The sequence below is a fragment of the Dreissena polymorpha genome, chromosome 9 (genome assembly GCF_020536995.1).
Source record: "Dreissena polymorpha isolate Duluth1 chromosome 9, UMN_Dpol_1.0, whole genome shotgun sequence".
Lineage (NCBI taxonomy): Eukaryota > Metazoa > Mollusca > Bivalvia > Myida > Dreissenidae > Dreissena > Dreissena polymorpha.
The window spans coordinates 91,831,283-91,850,241 of record NC_068363.1 but is presented as its reverse complement, the minus strand read 5'-3'; the positions used below and the strand labels follow the sequence as shown (position 1 = coordinate 91,850,241).

The following is an 18,959-nucleotide window of genomic DNA, read 5'->3' as shown; positions in this document are numbered from 1 at the left end:
TTTTGAAGTTACGTATTTATCTCATTTAAAATAAGAGGCTCGATTTGAACAGATATCACAATGGGATACCTGTATCCTGTTGCATTTCTAGAATTTCTAATGAGTAACCAGACTCTATGATTGAAAGAACCCATTGATCTGAAGTTATTTTCTGCCATTGTTTTAGAAACAAAGTCTCACTTCCACCACCGATATATGTGGAAGAACAGTTAAAGTTTGACTGAAAATTGATAACCATTCAGACATTGTTTCTGTGGGATACGAAATGGCGGCGCCGTAATCTCCGCCTTCTCTCTATGTTTGCCGTTGGCACTTGAATCACCCAGCCCATTTCCCTTGACGAAAACCGGTCTTGTTGAAGTGTGTGCGAGATAAGATGCCATTTAGCCATAAAAAGCTCTTTTCTGCTTCTTTTTTGGACGATCCGAAGAGAAAGAAAAAGGCAAACTAAGATTCTTTTAAACATTACAAGGTCAGGAACTAAGTCATGTAACGGTTCTTTCGATAGTAGTAGCTTAATTTAATCATTGCTGCTTCAGCAAATGACTTCAATACAATCTTTGTTATATCTGAAATGTGTATCGAGGTATGAGTCGACATATAGCCGTTATATCTATATGTATATATGTATATGGATTCACGTTTACAATTAAAGTAGGGTGGATATTTTAGTCAAACTGTAGCAGTTCTCTGCTGAGTTAAACTAATCCAAATCAAATCTTTCCCGATACCACAAAACATTATGGTAATACAAACTCGTTTCATCTTTATTCCTTTGAATCGTTATACTTCATGTCAAGTGCACGGGTCGAACCTGTAACTCGGGCATATCTGCTGTTATCTATAGTTAACTACGCCACTTTGATATAAAACTTTAAAATTTTCTCTTTTTCAATGTAGATCATAGTGAGTTTATATTACTGCAACAAACATGTTGCATTATTTGACCAGGCATATACATCAACAACTTAAAATAAACAAATAAAAAATCAAGTACATAAATAATCTATATAACACATAGCATAACAATTTGAATTTGAAAGATTCACATTTGATCGAGTAGGTGGGGCTGAATATTTTGAATATCGTTGAAACTATGTGCGTATTGAAAGCAGTTAATTCCTATATTATAATTACTTATAATGCATTTCCGTTTGTATTGTTTAAATGTGTCGCGTTCTGAGAAAACTGGGCATAATGCATGTGCGTAAAGTGTCGTCCCAGATAAGCATGTGCAGTCCGCAGAGGCTAATCAGGGACGACACTTTCCGCCTTAACTGGATTTCGTGTAGAAGAGACTTTTTAAACGAAAAATACCAGAAACGGAAAGTGTCGTCACTGATTAGCCTGTGCGGACTGCACAGGCTAATCTGGGACGACACTTTACTTTACATGCATTAGCCCCGTTTTCACAGAACGCGTCTCAAATTATTTAACAAATATTGGCTGTAGCCAATACCTGTTTTATACAATGCAGATGACTAACAATATTGTATTAAGTGTATAAAGCGCTGTGAATATTGTACTCTTTCCAATTATATCAAGGCTACATTTATTATACAACGCATACCTACTAAATTTCGATAAAGGAACAGCTATTTAAATTATGAAGTAAAACGCTATGCCGGTGTGCGCTACAGGTTGACGTCCCCATTCTGTACCTATGTTCAATACTAGCAATGTATTGGATCATCCATTGTTGTAATATAGCTGTTTACCAACTCCCCCAAAGCTTAAATTCGTACGGGTATTAAGTAGCAACTGGTGTAGACTTAGGTGTTAGTATTAGATGTATTTGCTTATACTTCATTCGCTAATTGATGAATGAACGTATTAATTAGTTATTACTATTCATGGCGTAGCATAGCTCCTCGCTGAAGTTAGGTAAGACCTGTAGAAGACGAATTGACGAATTGCAAGAATACACGAAAAGGTATTTATACGGGTAATTTCATTGTGTTGGAATATAGAGAACATAACTGCAAGGGGTAATTTGTTATAACATTCATTAAAAATTAAATTAGCTGTGCTCTTGAAAAAGCGGGTTTATTGCATGTTCAAAAGCTCTCGTCCAATATTAGCATGCGCGGTCCGGGCAGTCAGTTATATTAATGTTTAATTTGTAACACCTCGTATGTAAGTTGTATTTATAGATTGTATCATGCTTTGTTTTTCGTTCGAACCTGGGTTGTTTGAGAGCTTATTCAAACATCAAACCACAGGGTCACTCAGACCTTAGCACTTAATAACCTGAATTTTCTCCACCGACCTATTTTAATATGAACAATATTTATCGACGTAAAATATTATCTTTTGTTGGAAAAGTTGCTTCGTTATCTTCGAAAACAAAGAGTTCGTGCTAATTAGAAAACTGGACTTTACCGTAAAATTATGGAAATAAATTGAAAAATGAGATACGAATATGAGCCGCGTCATGCGAAAATGGGTCTTATGTCATATCCATCCGAAAAGAATCGTCAGGAGCTACCCTGTCCACTTATGAGTCCACTATACACATAACATGACGTTATAGCTTGCAATGAGATCAATGTTTTGAAAACTTTTGAAAAATGCAACTTGTGTACATTAAGCACCAACATAACATTTGCTACGTGAACCCTTTGCATGCTGGGAAATTTGTCGTCTGCTAAAATGTCGTCTGCTGAATTTGTAAAATAAGCATTTTCTTCATTTTTTTCAAAGAATACTATCAGAATAGCAAACAGATTGGATCCAGATGAGACGCCACGTTCTGTGGCGTCTCATCTGGATCCAAACTGTTCGCAAAGGCCTTTAAAATTCGGTTCCCGCACTGAAAGGGTTAAAACCCATTTATGCTTAGCGTCTAAAAAAAGCCATGCGGCGTCTCATCTGGATCTACGCTGTTTGCTTAAAGGAATTTCTGTAAGAAATATGCTAAATATAGAAATAAATATACTAGACAATTGGAAATAAATTGATCCAATTTAGAAGAATGGGGGAGTCCACTAGTCATAAATTGGTTAAATATCGGGTGTGTAAAGCGGGTACCGTGTAGTCATTATTGAAGCTACGTACGCAACGTCTTTATCTCAACTAATCTGCTCTTGGGTTTTGTTTCAAAGCCAATTGACCGATTTGTAATGCATTCATATAGTTAATGAAACATAATACATCTTTCACATTAACAGCTGCAATTCAATTGTTGGTATTGTTACAATCACAAGCATGTTCAGGATTTTAGTTACAATCTTTATGATTGGATTTCACTTCTCGGTATGTACGTAGTGTATGAATTGTGGCTGTTTATGCTTACGTTAGGTATATAGTTGAAAGGATAAAAATGAAAGAAATCAACTGAAGTAAATCACTAGAGTTTCATGAGTTCTTAATTTGGTAAAATACACATGACACACGTATAATTATGAAACTAATTACGTACTTGACATTTAATTTTAAATTGTTTTCATTGATCACTGTTTTCTTTCTGAATTTATATCATCACTCATTTTCAATACATATTATTGTTCAAAGCATTCTTTCCTATTTAAATAACTAATAAGTCATTTGCAAATCTCAAACGAAATGTTGGCACGTTCTAACTGTAAACATGTTTGCAAATAAAAGCTTAATTAAATGGTTTATTTCTAGGAATCCAAGACCTGTGGGCAGACACAATGTCATGGTAGGTGAACCCGATGATACAATGTATAAATAGCTTTGTGTATAGATAAAAAATCTCAGCCCTACAGTTGGTTTATACTTGGCTTGACAGATGCGAGTTGTTCGGAACATACTGCGATAGTATTTCATTTAAAAACATATTTTGCAAGCCTGAAAGGGCCAGAAGCAATATAATTAACAATCAGTTCCGACTTGCTTCTATTTGATATTTCATCTCCCTTCTACCTAATTAAGATGTCCATAATCATCCTAGTTCCTTGTTATTTATGATACATTTTTCTTTTTATTGATGAACACATGTTCAACTTATTTATGATCACAGTTCGATTGTGGTGAAGATCACATATAATTTATTTATTTTCACATGGTCATTCTTTATACGATCCAATTTCTATTTTATCAAAACTCACATTTCCCTTTTATCGATGTTCACAAAACAACAAGTTAAAGTTTTATTTTGCGTAAAAAGTATTAACGGTCAAACATTTGGTATTTAAGAGCGTCAACCGATTATTTGGAATTCTTGATGTGTGTACATATGATTGTTATTTGGAATTCTTGATGTGTGTACATATGATTGATGTGTGTACATATGATTGATGTGTGTACATATGATTGATATAATGGTCTCAATACTTACTCGTACCTTCCCTTCAGATACGTTAGAGATTCCGTATTGCTGCAATAAGACAGGAGGAAGTATGGAGGAAGGGCAATGCTGCTGCTCCAGATCTCAGAGCACCTATGTGGGCCACTGTTCTCATCCAATGTTGGCCTCAACAGGGCTACCGTGGTGTAAGCGATGTTATAAATGATACATTCAGTCCGACTAATAGTGTTTTATTTAACCCATTTATGCCTAGTGGCTCTCCCATCCTTCTAAATTGGATCAATTTATTTCCTTTAAGCAAACAGCGCAGACCCTGATGAGACGCCGCATTATGCGGCGTCTCATCTGGGTCTACGATGTTTGCCAAGGCATTTTTTTCTAGACGCTAGGAATAAATGGGTTAAATACACGTATTGGTACTTATTATGAAAATATCATGACTATTCATATTATACGCAGTATTTTGTTACTCCGTTATGATTGTTTAATACTTATATACGTAATAATGGCATACTACTCAGTTTTCAAGTCAATACATTGATAACAGTGATGCATGCCCATGATAAAAATATATACAATCAAGTAATAACACACACTCAAATCACATTATGTTTACTGACTCCAGACCAATTCATTATGTGTTTTCTCTCATTTTCCAATTAGCAATTACAGCACAATTTACCAGAATAAAATTACTTTTCTGTATATGTAGTTATTAATGGTTGAACGCTTTCGTATAAGCTAAATGTCTAAAATAAATACTGTTTTATTGTTTAAGTTGTTGTTCGATGATTTAATCATTTTTATTCAGACTGGTCAAGTTTGACTAGACAATTTTTTTATTAAAAAAGAATAAAAAATATATCACTGCTTTTCTTGCATTACGTGACGTGACATAACAAGACTCTTTATTAAAGAGATACTGTTTTTATTATATTATTGAGCCATGCTCTTGGATAAAGGCGCCTAATGCATATGCATGATGTGTCGTCTAATATTAGCGGCTGCAGTCCTCATCTAATGCATATGCGTGATGTGTCGTCTAATATTAGCGGGTACAGTCCTCATCTAATGCATATGCGTGATGTGTCGTCTAATATTAGCGGCTGCAGTCCTCATCTAATGCATATGCGTGATGTGTCGTCTAATATTAGCGGCTGCAGTCCTCATCTAATGCATATGCGTGATGTGTCGTCTAATATTAGCGGCTGCAGTCCTCATCTAATGCATATGCGCGATGTGTCGTCTAATATTAGCGGCTGCAGTCCTCATCTAATGCATATGCGTGATGTGTCGTCTAATATTAGCGGCTGCAGTCCTCATCTAATGCATATGCGTGATGTGTCGTCTAATATTAGCGGCAGCAGTCCTCATCTAATGCATATGCGTGATGTGTCGTCTAATATTAGCGGCAGCAGTCCTCATCGGCTGATAATGGACGACACTTTCCGCCTAAATCGAATTTTCATTAAGAAGAGACTGTCTTGACACAAACACTTTAATTTAAGCGGAAAGTGGACATGTTTAACCCATTTATGCATAGCGTCTAGAATAAAGGCTTTGGCATAAATGGGTTAAATGCTCTTGTTTATCGTTACAGGGGGAGCATACATCGCCATCAGTTCTTTGCTGGCCTGCGTTGGGCTTGGTTTGATCCTCCATAGGCGTGTCCGGGGGCGACAATCCAAGGCAAATGAAGATGTTTAAAGAGGTCAATAACACATTCTGGATATGAAGATTTAAAAACCATGAAGTATTTTGATGGAACACATTTAATAGAGTTCATGTTGATTGATACTTAGTCCAATTATGCCTAGTGGACTCTCCCATCCTTCTAAAATGGATCAATTTATTTCCAAAATTAGGGATGTCTAATATATATATTTCTATAATTATAATATTTCTTACAGAAATTCCTTTAAGCAAACAGCGTAGACCCTGATGTGACGCTGCATCATGCGGCGTCTCATCTGGGTCTACGCTGTTTACCAATGCCTTTTTTCTAGACGCTAGGCATACATGGGTAAAATTGCATTTTCTAACGTTCTGTGTTGAAAAGAATTGGTGTTTGAAATTGGTTTAACGAAATGAAAATGTTATGGAAGTTTGTTGATGCATAGATATCATGTAAATCTTTATGACATATGGACGTTGTGAACTGTGATCGTGTTTCCATTAACATTGTGCAGCTAATATATATATATATATATATATTTATTTATTTATTTATTTATTTATTTATTTATTTATTTATTTATTTATTTATTTATTTACAAAAACACACATATAAATATATGTACAAATAGTACGTATTATATTAAAGTTACATATGACCGTATATGATACGTAAACTACTAGTAAGGTAATACACATCATATTGACCAGTCACATCATTAATATCCGGATCGCGCCACGTAGCTCAGCAGATTAAGTCTATATACCAAGAAATCTTTCAGTTTGTGACGCAAGCACCAAATTTGGCACATATACTCTTCAGTAACTATAGATTTGATAAAGCACGTTAGCCACAATTTCAAAATGGCGTCCGTTTTAAAGATGGCCGCCGTCAGGATTGAAAAAAAGAAAAAAGAAACAAATTCTCTGAAAGGTTTAACTGCTGTGAATATTACTCGATTTTGATTTTGTACACAACAATTTGACTAGTTTGAATATAAATTTAGACATTGTTTAAGTTTAATATAGTACACACAAATCCTACATGGCTTCAAAAATGGCCGCCAAGATGGCCGCAAAAACCTATTTATGATCATAGCTATGTAACTATCCACTAAAATTTGATGAATTTGGTGTCTATACCCAGGTTTCAGGGGGCAAAGAATACATTTATCTCGTCAAACAAAGTGTAAGTTAATAATGTCACACAGAAATCCAACATGGTGTCCGAAATGGCTGCCAAGATGGCCGCCAAAACATATTAATGATCATAACTATGTTACTTTCCACTCAATTTTAGATCTCTATTTTGATGTCTATAGATATGTTTCAAGGGGCAATAAACACATTTACGTCATCAGACATTTTTTAACTTCATTATATATCACACAAATCCTAAATGGCCGCCAAAATGGCCGTCAAAACCTATTTATGATAATAAAATATGACTATGTAACTGTCCACTCAAATTTGATTAATTTTGTGTCTATACCCAGGTTTCTTGGAGAAAAGAACACATAAATATCACATTTATATCATCAGTCCAAATGTAAGCTTATTATGTTACACAAACATCCAACACGGCGACCAAAGTGGCCGTTAACACAATACGAAGGACCACAAGTCCATAACTGTTTACTCAAAAGTTATGGTTGTTATGTAAAACGCCATAGTTTAGGAGACAAGGAACACTTTAATCGAGTTGTGGTTATCATTAAGCAGTTGAATAATCATAAACTCCAATTTATGACATTTGGAAGAGAGGATGAACTAGCACATGACTTCAAAATAGGATCAGGTTTTACTAACTTCTGTAGACTTCATTGTTTAACTTTGCTGAAAATCATTGAATAATAATTACAGCCTGAATAAGCACGAGTTCTTCCAAAATGTTAATATTATACACTTTGTGTTCCTTTGACTATTTATTTACATCAAAGCAGAAGTAGATGGTCCTATTGTCCCTTTCGGAGAAATGCAGGATCTAGATGAGCAAATCTGTATCCTCGCCAACCAACCGTGTGGTGCTACGACGGGATCGTTATACTGTTTCTTTAACAATGTCAACGTCTGCATCCACTGAAGACAGAACCGCATAGCATCCCTTTTAAGGCAGAGTTGTGCTGATCAGAGCAATCATGCCGGCCTTGTTTCTGTCACGAGACAAAAAGTCTTCCCTTTTTACACGAGCATTCTGTTTCTTTGCTGAAACTCACAATATGATTCACGTTCGTTTCATCGTCTCCGGTGCGTGTTGTCTTTGTTATAATGACCGTCTTCGTAGCCATCGAACCCCACTGTCGCTTGTCCGTAATGCATTTTCTATGAATCTACATAAGATTCGGCTATTGCGTTATATTAGTCGCACTTCTCCATGGTCAAGGATTCAGCAAAGTGCCACCATCATGCATCTGTTTCATGAATACAGTTCATCAAAGCCTCACACGATGTGTCTATAGCATACTCTCAAATTGCCTGAGCGATCTGAGGCTTATCTGCAGTACACGGTATGTTCTTGGTTTCAAAGAAGGCAGCAGGATGGGAGCTCAGTTCAAAAGACAATACGACTGCAAGGGAAGGATCACCAGATTTTGACACCACCAGGAAACGCTGGAACAGAAGAGCGGATAAAACGCACGATCAGAAGCGAGCTTAACAGCCAAGCTATTCCCAAGAGCTTTGGCTCTGTACTTTCTCGTGAATTTATAAGCAAAGACCGACTTTCCTATGATATCTCTTATGGTCGTGTTCCCAACCGCCTCAACTGCATGAACATTCACATCTGACCCAGCCACTATCTTATTGACCATGTTTCTCAGAGTAGGGTTAGCTGTGTATGGTGACAAGGTTGTAATCTGTGTCTGCATTTTCTCTAGATCAAAAGAATGCCCTTTGATGCACGCCTCAGTTGAATCTTTGTGTTGTGGAATTGAAGTATAAGTCAGATCTGTGAAATCCTGCATCCCACTGTTGTGCTCGGATGATGCAGATAGGGCCCAAGGGGTCTGCATTTCCTCGGCCATTTCACTGACGCGAGTTAGACCACATGTGCCCTATAAACACATCACCAGTGTGTGCTCAATTACAAGATCACGTCCTAGCCCAGCATAGCACTGATGGTTCCTACGAACAACGTGAAAACCAATACCGAACTTTCGATAAACGTCTGGGTGCGTTTCCTCTAGGTCGTTTATTTGCAGCAAAGATGGATAGCAAATCGGGCACTGCCTGCCAATGCATCAGCAAACACCAAGTACGATATTCCTTAATCAACACCCTTGAATTGTTAATCATAAGCTGATAATTCAGCCATACGATGCTTGTCTTTGAGGTCTGGGCAAGTTCATGAGAGCGGTTTCTGCCATGAGGGATCCTCCCCCACCCCCCCCCCCCTCACGCAAGTTCATACGTTTATGAAACATCCCAAATTCTAATCAACACTTTAAACTACTTTGTGGGGCATCAGTGATGATTTCGGCAGCCTTCCAGTACAAGGGTTGGTCAACCGTGACGATGGTGTGAAGGTTGTGGCAAGGTTGCAAACTAAGGCTTATATTGACAGAATGCACGCTTTGTCCCCATTGTACATATCAATCATAGGCAAGAATTTGCATGGCAATTGCAGCCCAGGGTACTGTATTTTCTGGTGCAAGATACGCATCATTCCCTGCAAATTCAGTGTTGCCTGAAGCTGAAAAATATAGATCCTCTTGTCAAAATCCAAAAATCACGGCAGGTCCAAACTATGACGTTTCACATAACAAGCATCACGTCAAAAGTAATGGACTTGTGGTCCTTCGTATTGTGCCGTTTGACGCCATGTAAGATTTCTGTGTAACATAATATACATAAACTATGTCTGACAATCGTAATGTGTTCTTTGCCCCTTGAAACCTCGGTATAGACACCAAAATCATCAATTGTGAGTGGAAATTTACAAAGTTATGACCATGAATAGATTTTGGTGGCCATCTTGGAGGCCATTTTGGACGCCATGTTGGATTTGTGTGTAATATAATAAACTTAAACTATGTCTGATGATCTTAATGTGTTTTTTGCCCCTTGAAACATATGTTTATCCACCAAAATAATCAAATTCGAGTGGATATTTACATAGTTATGATTATTAACAGGGTTTGGCGGCCATCTTGGCGGCCATTTTAGACACCATGTTGGATTTGTGTGTACTTTTGTAAACTTATGATCATTAATAGGTAATTGGCGGCCATCTTGAAAAAAAAAAACTTTCTGGAGGTCCGATTGTGGTAAACTTTTGATATGTTTTAAAGGACCTTCTACCCTACCAGGATCAGTTAAAATACCCTTTGTAGCAATTTTTTGGTGGTTGAAGGTATTTTTTACATATATTGACCCTACTACTACTTCTTGCTAAAAACAGAGTATTGGCGGCCATCTTGAAAAAAGCCGCCATTTTAAATTTTCAAGTGGCTAACGTGCTAATTGAAGAAAAGGGTACCTAAAGGTAATTTATGCCAAATTTCATGCTTGCATCACTATTGAAAGATTTTTTATCAATAATCAGCGCAGCTAACGTGTTTAATATAAGCCGGTCGCGTAAAGTTTTGACGTATGAAGTCACCACCCGTGTCACACATAAGTATGTATCACAGTGAGGTATCACTATATTATATTAAGATGGCGATTGTATAAAAAAAGAAAATGCTATCAATTGTTATTTCAATATATTAAGACGTATCACATTTTCTATACAATATATTTAAAACATGTGAATATGATCTGTATAATAACGTATCTAGAGAGTAACATGCATACAACTGTTGTCATTTTCTTACAGTGCTATTAAAAGGGCCTTTTCACGTTTTGGGTATTTTTGACAAAATAAAAAAGTTGTTTCAGATTCGTTTTATTTATAATATTTGTGAGGAAACAGTAATACTGAACATTTACCATGCTCTACGATAGCCATTATATGCATCTTTTGACGATTTAAAAACCCGAAAATGATCATGCGTTGCAACGCGAAACGATTGAATAATTTGGAAAGTTCTGTTGTCGTTATATTTTGTAAAACTACGAAGATAGCTTATATAAAGTATAAAATACATCCCTAATTGCATGAGCACGGATGGCCGATTGGTCTAAGTGGGGTGACTTTTACTCCAGAATTCCAGGGGTCAGTGGTTCAAGACCTATTGAGGGTTACTTTTTTATTTTTTGAAATTGTATTCTTGTTTTTTTACTTGAGCTTTCAAGATCCAATGTTTACATAAATCAATATAAAGCATTTAATGACACATTTCAATGCATGCCAAAATTTGTGAAAATGCCCCTTCAAAATTGTTGATTTTACAGTTGCGGATACAAAGGATAACAACGTTTGGTAAGCTATACAAAATAGAAACCTCAATTGACATAGTAGCGACTAGCCAGAGGATACCTATATACGAAGTATGTGTCCTCACGTTTTTGCATTCATGTTTTCGTTTTCTGTCTGCAAAGGTACATATGACTGAGATCGTTTATAACACGCGTTTGGTTTGTGATTACTTCTCGGGTAAATGCGAGGTTCTAAGGTAAATTTGAAACCACACTGCATTGCATTGTGGGTGATAAGGCGTTAGTCACAGCTGGTATCATTTTAAGTTAATAGTTGGTGTTCTATTCATAAAGTATTGGATAAGAACACGAATTTCTCCCCTGATAATAGTTTATGCAGTTTTAACGTTTGTCAAAAATTATGTCTTAATTGTTCAAAATAATGGCTGCCTTAATTAATGTAGAAACTAACCGACATTCTACATTTTGTTAAAGCTTGTCAAACTTATTCAATTGTAGTCAATTATCAAATATCATCAAAATCTTTTTCTAGTTTCTGGCTACATTCGATTGGTGTATAGCGGATTTTAGTGAGTAACGGATAGGTTTAAAGTTTTTTGCAAAATACTTTTATTTATGTAAAGATTTATAGTGTTGTATGAATTGAATACAAAATGCCTATAATTGTTCAGTCGATTCATGTTTTAGTTGACGTGTGTCAATGTGTACAATTGTTTCTTTTTTCGAAAGCAAAACAAGGTCACGTTATGTACGCACCGTTTTTGTGACGAAAGGAAAAGTGAAGACGTATGGATTCCTGAATTTTGCAGATTTTGTTTGGTAAACATTACGTTCATTGATGTAATATTGTAGTATAATGTGTCCTTTACAAAAGTAAGAATGCTCAGCAACCAAATTGATGCGTACCACATAAAATAAGCATGAGAGCTGCGACTCGTGATTAAGTGAATAACGGACATTTGGCAACACATATTCGGGAATGTGGGGATTGTTTCAAACTAAATGAAAACTCAATTGAAGTTGTCCAATACACACGTGGGTAGCGTGTAGCTATGATATTTATTAGTAAAAACATCACTTTGAATGAAAAATAATAAAAATAAAACGAAAAATCGATATCTCTGAAAACATAGTTTTCACTATAAAATCTATATATATAACAAGGTATTCAACTCAAAACGACCCGAATATAGGGTGCATCGCTTTGAACAGCCATTACTTCATTAATTGTGCAGCGATTTCCACGAACTCGGTCTTATTAAACGCAGAAATGAAGTACTTTTTCTTGAAATGTACATATCTTGCAATATGTTTTACAAATGTTGGGTAAAATTTCAAGAAATAACACGATACACATGTAATCCGATAAAGACCTAAGCGATCCGGTAATGGCTGAATCAGTTTACCCTGAAATTTGCGCTGAAAACAAAAAATGTTTGTCGGAATTTTAAAACCGCTAGCATGTTTCAATAGGAAAGACATTTGTCTTTCGCGGTTTAAAGATTTAATTACTGAATGCATGGTGTTTACGTTGAAATGAGACTCGAAGTCCTTAGCTATCCGTTATACACCAATCGACTGTACCTTTATTTTATTTCAAACAAACTCATCAAGACTAATAAGTGCATCAATATAAAAACTTCCTAAACAAGCTTCAGAAGAATGGGATATTATTGAAGTGTCTACGTACGCTTTTAATGAATTTCACACTGACATCATGCTTTCAATTCCAACGATATTCGAACACGGGCTTGCGAAACAGTGTATGGGGAAAGCTGGCAAAACTTATGTCTATTTGAGCTTTGTTCTGCGAAAACTGGGAATAATGCATGTGCGTAAAGTGTCATCCCAGATTAGCCTATGCAGTCCGCACAGGCTAATCAGGGACGATACTTTCCGCCTAAACTTGATTTTCGGTAAGGAGGGACTTCCTTGAAACTAAAATACCATAAAAGCGGAAAGTGTCGTCCCTGATCGGACTGCACAGGCTAATCTGGGACGACACTTTACGCACATGCATCAAGCCCAGTTTTCTCAGAACGCGACTCATTTATATGACTAACAGACTTATTTTGCGCGTCAAGTCAAATGGATTCCAGGCGTGCCCCATACATACGAGCTCCCTGTCCTGTATGGGTTTACAGAGGACCTCAATGTCAAATACACGAGCCTTGTTTAAGAATCATTAGAAACATAACAACAATCCTGTTTGTTTTTCAATGAACACATAACTATATGTTTTGTGATATACAATATATTTAATTATGTTACTTTCTCAATTTCAAGCAGTTCAAGAACATGAACATTTCGAATGAACACAATCTCCACACCTGGCCGAAATATCAAACCTATTTTATCTAGAGCTGAAATTGAACTTAACTGATAGTTCCATAAAAAATAAACAGAATTACACAACAGACCGATTGGGGCTTTGAGAGGTCTTCACCATTGTGTTACTTTTGAGAGGTCTTAACCATTGCGTAACTTTTGAGAGGTCTTCACCATTGCGTTACTCTTGAAACGTATTATTTTAGTAGTATGTACAATGCTTATGCTATTTTCGAAATCCGAAAATACAGAAAGTTTTTGTAATTGCGACCTTGAAACGACGAACGCATTAGCTTCTTTGAAGATTTATTGTTTGCAGCATAAAGTTGGTGTAATAGACACGCTGTGATAAATTCCAGTTCGAATTTGTAAAATACAATGGCCATTTTAAACATTAACGACACCAACGACGATGTTGAAGAATGTATCATTATATTTAAACACGATATTGATCAAACGAAAATCCAAGCGAACCATTAATTACGCAATGTGCGTAGTTAAAATATAAGTCGTGTTCTGAGAAAACTGGGCTAAATGCATGTGTGAAAAGTGTCATCCCAGATTAGCCTGTGCAGACCGCACAGGCTAATCAGGGACGACAACTTACCGCCTAAACTGGATTTTCGGTAAGAAGGGACTTCATTAAAAGTAAAAAACAAGCGGAAAGTGTCGTCCCTGGTTAGCCTGTGCGGACTGCAAAGGCTAATCTGGGACGATACTTTACGCATATGCATTATGCCCAGTTTTCTCAGAACACGACTCATATAAGTTTGAACATCGAATAAGTTCATCACTCTTAACAATTAATTGACGCTTTTTTAACTGATTACTGAAGGATTAAAATCTTAGACCAATAAACTCCTGTACACATATAAACGTTGTTACATTTTGTATCGTCCTGTGAGAAGGAAATAACATTTGTTTAACCCATTTGCGCCTCGTGGACTTTCCTGTAAGCAAACAGCGCAGACCTTGATGAGAAACCGCATCATGCGGCGTCTTATCTGCGTCTACGCTGTTTGCCAAGGTCTTTTTTTCTAGACGCTAGGCATACATGGGTTAAATACCAGAAGTTGACAAGCAACTTTTATTCCCTAATATACTTTTGTGTAATGTTAATATTCATGTCCTTAATATACGATACAAAAATATACCATAAAATTTGGTTTCAAGCAATATGCTGACCTTTGCATGCAATTATTTTATGTAAACGTGAACTGTCTGTCGTAGTTGATACTTATAAAAAGCACATGTCAACCTGTAGATGAACTATGGAATAAATAAAACGCAGCATGGTGTAAAGGAGTTAATTGTTAACGTCGCCATACCCTCCCGGTTGTTGTGCACGTATTCAGCAGCTGTAATACATTAATTACATTTGTATATAAATGGATCGTGTCCATGTGCTAAGACGATATCTGGGTTGTCGTTATATTTTCTATAAACATTTGATCCTTGGCAGTTTGTTAATGTGATACATGGGTGTTGAAGTGCATAGCTCCACAAGGAATCGGAAGGATATAACGTGAAAACCATATCAATCACAGCCATGCGATATTTAACTCTCGCATCAATCAACCCTGACGTATATGTGTCTTGTTCTGAGAAAACTGGGCATAATTCATGTGCGTAAAGTGTCGTCCCAGATAAGCCTGTGCAGTCCGCACAGGCTAATCAGGGACGACGCTTTCCGCTTTAATGGTATTTTTAGTTTCAAGGAAGTCCCTCCTTACCGAAAATCAAGTTTAGGCGGAAAGTGTCGTCCCTGATTAGCGTGTACGGACTGCACAGGCTAATCTGGGACGACACTTTACGCACATGCATTATGCCCAGTTTTCTCAGAACAAGACACATATAATCCATCTGTCCGTCGGTCATTCATAATTTTTTGTAGATCCATATCGAATCGTTCGGGTATCTTTAGAATTACACGCATTAAACTTGTACATTCTACGTTCAAAACAAAGAATGTGGTATCTGAAAAATTCGTTGCACCGATTAACGTTCTTTTGTAACAAATACAAAAGTACGTCACCTTAATGTACGTTTAACAACACAATAATCTCTAGAAATATTTATTACAACACACATATAACAAGGCAGTTTATTAGATCTTTAAATTATACAACATAGTATACATAAAAACACCATCGAGTTGATCTCAAATTTAATTTTGGACAAAGTTCTTATGCATTTTTCTAAAAACATTTTAATAGTCTTTACATATTGTAGACAAATATCAAATATATAATACATACACAGGTAAATTAGATGGTGGTAAGAGAATTGGGTTAAAAATTCATACTGTTTTAAATATTGTGTCTTATTCCATCACTTCACAATAATGAAGAAACTACGAAAAGGGGTGATGCTTAACCCATTTATGCCTAGCGTCCTAAAAAAAGGACATTGCAAACAGCGTAGATCCAGATGAGACGCCGCATAATGCGGCGTCTCATCTGGGTCTGAGCTGTTTGCTTAAAGGAATTAAGAAATAGTCTAAATATAGAAATAAATATACTAGACATCCCTAATTTTAGAAATAAATTGATCCAATTTAGAAGGATGGGAGAGTCCACTAGGCATAAATGGGTGAATCTAAATATAGCTGAAGTAAATGAGACTTTTAATGACTTTGTTGAACATTATCGAAAACGAAACACTGAAAAAACGATGTGCACATACCTGAAGCTGTCCATATGGTATTCAAAATTTATATACAACAACATTACGCCACTGTGAGTCACATTTGACAACAACAGTCAACACAAATACAAAGTAACGCATATTGACCCTACTAGTACTTCTTGCTAAAAACAGAGTATTGGCGGCCATCTTGAAAAAAGCCGCCATTTTGAATTTTCAAATACAAAGTAACGCATCACTACTATGCATACAATCTCTAGAAATAGCCGTGCGAACGTACGTTATTGAATTTTAAACAAGAAATAGTTATAAAATACGCAAATGAACTTATGAATAAACAAAAACAAAACATTATCATAGTCTAAAAATCAGTTCCTTTATGCATACGTCAGTACATGCTATTTACGCCCTTTATCAATGTTCGTGAAACTTTAATCGAATGTTAAATCACAGAAATACAAGAAATCGAATAACCATAGAAACAAATGTTATGTTGTGTTTTAATATATATAGGTTGTTGCTTTTTTATTAACATAAATGTATTGAATGTTTCTATTCTATTTGAACAGTTTAATTTTGAACTTAACACTTATCTTTGCACTGCGAACAAAAAATGAAAAGTAAAATGTCTCCCATAACGAATGAACGAATTTTGTTTCCATTCTGAACAATTTCGTTCAATGGCAGTACAAAATTAAAGTGTATTTGAATATGTGTCACTTCAAAACACGCTTCTTTAAAATGACTTATCACGCAATTTTCAATACATAGTAACGTTATTAATAATTAATTAAGACACTTAGTGTGTTACCAGTTATTAACAAGACTATTGCCAAGCAATATAGTCCCCTACCGGCTCGACCATTGTCAGGAATTCCACCATTGTCAGATTTGTTTTATTTGTTGCAATAGCAACCAGAATTTTTGACGTAGGAACAAAATGAAATGACGTGCATAATGTCCATATTGCCATCTATCCATGTTTCAAGTTTCATGAAAAAATATTAAGAACTTTTAAAATTATCGCAGGATCCAGAAAACCACCATTTTCAGCAGTATTTCTAGTCTATTTGTTGCCATAGAAACCATAATTTTTGACGTAGGAACAAAATGAAATGACGTGCATAATGTCCATATTGCCATCTATCCATATTTCAAGTTTCGTGAAAAAATATTAATAACTTTTAAAGTTATCGCAGGATCCAGAAAAGTGTGACTGAATGACAGACAGACAGACAGAGCGCAAACCATAAGTCCCCTCCGGTGAAACCGGTAGGGGACAATAAACATCATTACATATCTTTTATACATTCGTTTAATGTACGTTTGTAATGAACTCACCGAATGCTGGTTTGTATTCATGAAATACGATGCATAACAGATTGAAAACCTTTACAAACGACGTCATAAAAATGTTATTATACAAACATTCTTAGTGTGATTTCGATATTTTTATTACCGTACTTTATAAATACACTTTTTGTCACAATAAGCCGTGCACATTTGAATGCAACAACATAAAAATGACGTGTAATATATCTTTTTTGTGGTTCTTGCAAAAATATGGAATCACCAACACATATCTAGGCATTTGCTTTAAAGGGGTTACGGACCCATACGTCCGGTAGTTTGTATACTCTCTGAGTGTGAATCTTTTATTTAACAATGCTTGATCTTTCAATATTTAACCCATTTATGCCTAGCGTCTAGAAAAAGGGCTATAATAAATATTCTGAATATGGAAATAAATATACTAGACATACCTAATTTTGGAAATAAATTGTTCCATTTTACGAGGATGGGAGAGTCCAATAGGCATAAATGGGTTAAACTTATATAAAAGGTTCAATTAAGGTGCATGAAACACCATTTAGCTCACGATGCCGAACAGCCTCATTAGATCATAGCAATTGCTGTGAAGAATCAGAGAGAAGCAGCCAAAACAACACATTCACCAGCAGCAATAGGGGGACATGAAGTACAACCGCATTATTCAGAGCTGGAAAACGAAGAAAAAACACGTGAATTACTTTCCTACCACACACACATATTCAGTGAGTGACTAGATGATCGTGTGGGCCCACTAAGCCGCTGCACATGTTGACACCATTAAATTGTTATTGGTGTTTCCTGTTTTTATATGGAAACGAGGTCCAGGATTGCGTTTGTGCCTTGCGTTTGATAACGTTTATTTTAAAATCGATTTCTACAGACTATAACATCCATATTACATATTCAATACAAAACACATAAAAGAAATGCCGAAGAAGACAGAACTAATTAACCCATTTATGTTAAGTGGACTCTCCAATCCTTCTAAATTTGATCAATTCATTTCCAAAATTAGGACGGTCCAGTATATTTATATCTATATTTAGAACATTTCTAATATGAATTCCTTTAAGCAAACAGCGCAGACCCTATGAGACGCTGCATCATGCGGCGTCTCATCTGGGTCTACGCTGTTTGCCAAGGCCTTTTTTTCTAGACGCTAAGCATAAATGGGTTAATAAAATCTGCAGTTATAATAAGCAAAGTTATTTTCAGCATCATATTGTCAGTATTGCTTCCATTATGTCATTTTAATGCATTCATTAACCACTGGCGTCCGTAAAGCTTATATTTTACTCATTATATTTAAAAAACATTGATTTTAACCGATACAAAATCACATTGCAATCGAAAATGTATCCACTCCCGGAAACCCGATATGCTGTGA

At 35.9% G+C, this 18,959-nt stretch overlaps 2 protein-coding genes across 2 annotated transcripts in view; one reads left to right on the top strand and one right to left on the bottom strand.

Annotated features, from left to right (window-relative positions):
* The first annotated feature begins 3,173 nt into the window (after positions 1 to 3,173).
* Positions 3,174 to 6,366, top strand: LOC127843968 (uncharacterized). The gene is made up of 4 exons (XM_052373892.1): positions 3,174 to 3,255; positions 3,631 to 3,664; positions 4,321 to 4,458; positions 5,874 to 6,366. Exons 1-4 carry the CDS (start codon positions 3,208 to 3,210, stop codon positions 5,978 to 5,980), a joined length of 327 nt encoding a protein of 108 aa, XP_052229852.1. The 5' UTR covers positions 3,174 to 3,207; the 3' UTR covers positions 5,981 to 6,366.
* Positions 6,367 to 15,684: 9,318 nt separating this feature from the next.
* Positions 15,685 to 18,959, bottom strand: part of LOC127845031 (A disintegrin and metalloproteinase with thrombospondin motifs 16-like) — a 39,506-nt gene continuing 36,231 nt past the window's right edge. Inside the window, exon 22 of the mRNA XM_052375653.1 lies at positions 15,685 to 18,239. Within this exon, the coding sequence (XP_052231613.1) occupies positions 18,142 to 18,239 (98 nt within the window). The 3' untranslated portion in view covers positions 15,685 to 18,141. The remainder of the gene's footprint in view (positions 18,240 to 18,959) is intronic.

Coding starts and splice junctions, on each gene's coding strand:
- LOC127843968 (XM_052373892.1), top strand. CDS start 3,208: ATGTTCAGGATTTTAGTTACAATCTTTATGATTGGATTTCACTTCTCG. Junction 3,256..3,630: donor TGATTGGATTTCACTTCTCG/GTATGTACGTAG, acceptor GTTTATTTCTAG/GAATCCAAGACCTGTGGGCA. Junction 4,459..5,873: donor CTCAACAGGGCTACCGTGGT/GTAAGCGATGTT, acceptor TTATCGTTACAG/GGGGAGCATACATCGCCATC.